General features: G+C 39.0%; 1 protein-coding gene across 2 annotated transcripts in view; it reads left to right on the top strand.

The window, feature by feature from the left end:
- The window catches only part of LOC110057104 (uncharacterized), a 35313-nt gene that overhangs the window by 2307 nt on the left and 27226 nt on the right, over nt 1-5780 (top strand). The window contains exons 2-4 of one of the 2 annotated variants that reach the window (XM_089292166.1): nt 166-316; nt 3178-3276; nt 4963-5340. In XM_089292166.1, the coding sequence (XP_089148292.1) occupies nt 3198-3276; nt 4963-5340 (457 nt within the window). In that variant the 5' untranslated portion in view covers nt 166-316; nt 3178-3197. Of the gene's footprint in view, nt 1-165; nt 317-941; nt 3277-4962; nt 5341-5780 lie in introns of those variants that run through there. The other variant, XM_089292167.1, reaches the window with a different exon arrangement.

The following is a 5780-nucleotide window of genomic DNA, read 5'->3' as shown; positions in this document are numbered from 1 at the left end:
TATTTTGTGTTTTCCTGTGGTTAATAGTTTTGTTTTTGTTGGCAGGTATCTTGAAAACGTTTTCTACTTTAATAGATTTTTAACACCTCAAGCTGTTTTGTTTACATTACAGAATTTAGAATGCAAATTAGTTTTAATCTCTCACGTTTTTGAAACCACTTGTAGGCACTAGACTAGTGAGCAGTCGCTGCTCAACGTGCGCCGTCGCTGCCGGAGACACGGCATACAAGAAAAATGCGGTTAACAACCTCCGACTGGTCTCCGAGTCAGTAATAGTCGCCATCTTGGATTGCTTTGAGTGAGCGCGTTCATGCTGGTCAGTGAGTATGTGGTGTAGTCTGAGCGGCTGCAGGATAATAGGGAGCTTAGCAAACCACGACGATGACGGCAACGAGGACGTCACCAAACAAAAGGTTTACTGAGCAAAACAATAGCTGTGCACGTGCGTTAAAAATCTTTGTACTTTTCTTTACCTTCCTCTGCAAAACAACAACATGAAATGACCCGGTTCTGGGTAGTCTGCGGAACGCGAATGACGACGGCTAAGTTTTCGTATTTCCATTTGGAGCTGAACGCTGTCATTGCGTATTTAACGTGAACACGTTTTTAGAGCCACTGGTCTACTGAACACATCCAGGCAATTGCAAATTTCGCTGATAAAATATAAATTCATTTTTGACTGCTGGGCGTCGTCGTCGTTGCTTAAGCTCCCTATTAATACTGAAGGCACTGCACGTTATGAATCTCACTTTGTTTGGGCCACATATCGCTGAGGTTCGTTTGAGGTTAGCAATTTTAAATTTGAATCGTCAACTCACCCGCGCAAGATCAAGCAAAACTATTGCTAAAAAAAATTACTCTTTTTATGTGAAGTCAAAAATAAAGAGCAGAGAAACAAAGAGGAATCATGGACAAGACCAAGCAACCCGGAAGGTGGGGGGGGGGGGGGGGGGGACTCCCATGTAAAAAAGGACGGGGATACTCGTGGTGCCTTTTAGTGGTTCAAAAACGGTTTGGGTACCTCTTAAGGTGTTCGACCTCAGAAGGCCCAGATTGGGAGCTTTTGCGGTAACTTTTAGAGTTTTGAGCCGAGAAGAATATGACAGGGGATAATGTGCTGATAGTTGGTACTTCTTACTTAGGGGTGAAAAAAAAATTCAAGCCACGCCCACAAACAGGATCTTGGCTCCTGTTAGCCTGCGTAGCAGGCGTATAAAGAGGAGGGGTTGGGGGAGGAGGAAGAGAATTCGTGGAAAAAAAAACCGAGGAGTGGCGGGGGAGGGAAAAAGTTCCCTTCCCCGAATTCTCTTCCTCCTCCCCCACCCCCTCCCCTTAATATGCCTGCTACGCAGGCTAAGCACCTGTTAGGGGTTCTTTTCAATATTTCCGACGAGCACTTCCGTCCTTTATATATGGGAGTTTCACCCGCACAAGCAAACTGGCCGGTGTTTCTATTAACTTGATGTGCTTTTCCCACGTTAGAATTTAACACAAGGATTTAGAGAAACAAATTAAAGCAACCTAATAAAAAGTACTCACATAGTAAAGAACACTTGACATGAACTTTTCTGCGCAAGCCATGACAGTTTTTCGAGGGAATAGACTGGTCCTAGTAATCTTTTTACAAGAGGACTTGCTTGATTGCTATGTTGGTGTTAGTTCAAGGTCACTCTCTTACTGGCGCCAAATGTTCCGTGGGATGTTAAAATCATATAAAAAGGATTTTCAAAAGCTGTTATTTTAAAACGGTGCCATTATCAGGAACTGATGTTTTAAGGTAGATAACAAGTCTAAAGGAAACAGCATTGAGATGTAATTTCCTGAAGAAAATTGGACAATAAATATGTTATTTGCCGGCAGGGAGGTACGTATAGTGAAAAACTGTGACCGAGGTCCTGAAAATGCAGCCCGAAGCGGCAGGTCCAGGACAGCAAGTTCTAAGTCACATTTTTTTACTATACAGACCGACCCTATGCCAGTTTTAAATAGCTTATTTATATTTTCCTCTCACATCTCTTTTATAATTGTGTCATTTTCCACACACACATCGCGCGCTATACCGTGACCATGGTCAAAGATAAGAATATCCGGACCGCGTTAAGAACCAATCATATTGCAGGATTCGTTAATGCACCCCCTTAGAAAAAAAAAAAAATTGGCTTTATTATCGCTGAGCAAAAATATGGAAAAATTTGGCTATGACGTAAGACGAATTCATAAACTAATATGTAATTTTACGGGTAGAAATTTTGTTTGATAGACCTTTGCTAAAAAAAAAAAACTTTTTATGTGATAAATTGATTAACGATGCTGTGACGTTGCTTCTACCATTATTGAAGCAAAAAACAAGGATACCATTCCTGTCCAAGCTATACAGTAAAATATTGAGTAAAAGACAAAAACGTATCTGACTCCAATAGATGCTATTGTAACATTGCTTTTATCAGTGGTTTACAAAAAATAAATCTAAAGCAAATAAAATAAAATTTAATGTATCTCTCATTTTGGCTTTATTCTCCTTGTCGTTATTTCTTCTACGCACTTTATCCAGGAAAATGAAGCTGTTCGTCAAAGTGCTATTAACAGCGGCGACTGAAACTAGTGAACTTTACAATGATTACCTCTTAATTCATTAATTTCAGCTGCTTTCATTTACAGTACTGTAACGAACAGCCTGCCAGATGTAATAAGTTTTATCTGGCCTGCAATATTCTACTGTACAATCTAAACAGCAATGAAATTTCGTTTTGTTTGCTCTGGTTTTATTTTGCACTTCAGTACTGACAATAGAAGCATCGTCGAAAAGCATCTTCTTAGGTTAAGAGATAAATGTGTAATGAATTATTTTTGCTAGTGAATTTTTAACAGATGTGAGAACTTTGAAAGTGCAAAACTAATTTCTACCTTTTGTTAAAAAAAAAAAAAGTTGTTCATAAACTGCTGGTTTCTCTTTCTTTCATTAACTTAATGGGTCTTACTGAAATCATTTCTCTCCATTTGTTTGCACTAATTAATGATAACGGTGCCTTTTGATATTCCTAATTTGGTCAGGAAGTTAGAACTCATTAATGCTGTTTGCTCATTACTTTTTGTGTATTTCAAAAACGTCAGCTTCTGACGTTAGAGCTGTTTTAAACTAACGGCGTGTAGTAGTGTTTAACTAGCAGAACATTTCAGACTTTCCTCCTATTTCAACGATGTTTCGTGTAACCAAGCGTTTGCTGCCGGCCTTGTGGTGGACATGCCTCATCATTTTCAAGAAAATAACATGCGAAGGTAGGTCAAATAGTGAAAACTGCCAATCAAATTTTGAGAACGGCGTATTGGGTTTTCATGAAAAGGGCATATCCGATTTCTACGCTACAGCAAGGCTATCATATAATAACCGATTCTTTCCGACTTCTCTTTACTGCAATTTTCCTCATATATTATTCTTTTGATACTTAGCCAAGATAATCAGTGCTAAAAAAACAAGAAGTCATGAACAAGCAGCTAAACGAGGTTGTCTTGATGTACCCACAAATTCTAAAACTCGCATTATGATCATCCTTGAAGACCCAGGGGCGGGAGTCAATAAATCCGGCAAAAATTGAAGAGTCTATAGTAAGACTTTCGACGCGTCAATTTTTGCCGGTTCTACTCCAGGGACCTGTTTCTCGAAGGTCCCGAAAAGTTTTCGCACCCGAAAAGTCGTAGCAAAATCTCAAACCTTTTGAGTGCAGAGTTGTTTTATTCATTTATCCTTAATACGAACAGAGGTTCTCTTCATACAAGAAGTTTCAGGCGTGTACACCTCTCTGTCTTTAAATATCGATTAACTAAAAATGGCTTTTCGGACCCAAAAGATTCCGGGGCTCTCGAGAAACGGGCCCCAGCCCCGACTAACTGCCCCTGGGTCTCTGCAGATGATGCAGTATGATGAATGTAGCACCATTAGTAAGAGAGCGAGGAAAAGTTATTGTGAGAGTGTAGCAGGTCAATAGACAGTAAGTATTGATTAAATATGTTAGTGCACTAGGTACAAGGCGGGTCTTTGCATGTCTGGAATATAATTCAAATAATACTGAGAATACATTTTCCTCCAAGCTATTACGTGCAATTTATTAATGATATTCTATTTTTTTCAAAATGTGCGTTATAGTGGAGGTGAATGTTGACATGCAAACAAAGGCAGCAAAAGTGACTTAATGCAGTGCAAACAATGAACAAATGGCATTTTAAAAGTCAATCAGTCCTTCAGTCAAAACGTCAAATTCGTCGACCTATCGGTAAAACAGTCAGTCAATCAATCTTTAAATCAATCAACCAACCAATACATGAATCAATCAATCAATCAGTTAATCAATCAATCAAACAATCAATTAATTAGTCAATCAATCATTCAACCAACCAACCAACCAACCAATCAATCAATCAATCAATCAATTAATCAATTAATCAATCAATCAATCAATCAATCAATCAGTCAATCAATCAGTCAATCAATCATGCAATCAATTAATCAATCAATCTACCAACCAACCAATCAATCAATTAACCAATCAATGAATAAATCCATCCATCAATCATTCAATCGATCAATCAATCGATCAATCAATCAAGCAGTCAGTCAGTCAGTCAGTCAGTCAAACAGTCAATCAACCGATGGACTAATCCGCGCAGTGTAATGGACTAATCCGCGCAGCATAGCGCAGATAGCACGGGGGTTATAAATGACTTCTTCGAAGGCTTCTTACTAGACAGTTACGAAGACTATTTTTCTCATCTGTGCACACTGTACAAGAGCAGGAGGGTGAGTTACGAGACCAATAAACACGAAAATCATTCTGAAGGCCTGCATAATGTTAGTCGTTTATCACTGAGTAAGCTTCTCAGCTGCTAAGAAAAGGAAAAATATTGTTACAATGTATGTTAATGCGGAAATAGCGTAACATTAACTGTGTTTCAACACTTTCGTTTCAGCTTGTATCTCATACAGCTTTCACCTTCGCCACGGTAGCACTGGAAACTTTAGCAGCCCAGACTATCCTAACATAACGCAAACAAAATTCAACTATACCTGGATTATCTCTGTCCCTGAGGATCATCACGTGCTTCTAACTCTGCACATCCCAGCCCCTCTTCCTCAAGCCGGTTCATGTTGGATGAATATTCGTGATGGGATGTTTCCGTCGAGCCGTCATATTGGACAATTTGATAGCGCGATGGGCATTTTTCCAGCAAAACCTTGGTCAGTGTTATCCTCAGGAAAAGATCTCGGGGTAAACGTTAACACGTGCAGATTCAACCACAGGCCCATAATTTGTCATTTTTCCTTCAAAGCAGTCAAAACGAACGAAAGTAAGTCATTAATGACAGCATTTTTTTCAACGTTTTGACATAATTTTTTTCCAGTTCTCTTCATCAAATTGCAGAAATTCTTGAATGTTTACATTCCATAAGCATTTTGGTTTGACTCTGTAGTAATTTCCGTTATTTCTAGACTTTTTGATAATATAATAAAATCCAAGTTTTTGGACTCAAGATGGCGGATCGAAAGACGTCTTTTGACGTCATATGAAGGCATAACTTACAAAATGGTGTTATTTTGTATAAAAAGCTTAGGGCTATCTACCCAATGTAAATTAATTCCACTGTGCCGTAACAGAGCGAAAACCGAGAGGAGGGATTCCATCCACCCCTCCTTCCCTTAGCACGGTGGGGTATTAGTTTGCTTGTACGTCCGAGGGTTAACAGATATGGACACAACAAGTATATTGAAAATAGTTATTCCTTCCTCA

Source organism: Orbicella faveolata, unplaced genomic scaffold, assembly GCF_042242905.1.
Source record: "Orbicella faveolata isolate gen_17 unplaced genomic scaffold, um_ofav_v1 contig_24, whole genome shotgun sequence".
NCBI classification, from domain to species: domain Eukaryota; kingdom Metazoa; phylum Cnidaria; class Anthozoa; order Scleractinia; family Merulinidae; genus Orbicella; species Orbicella faveolata.
Note: the sequence above shows the minus strand (reverse complement) of the source record. Positions and strands in the feature narration are given on the sequence as shown.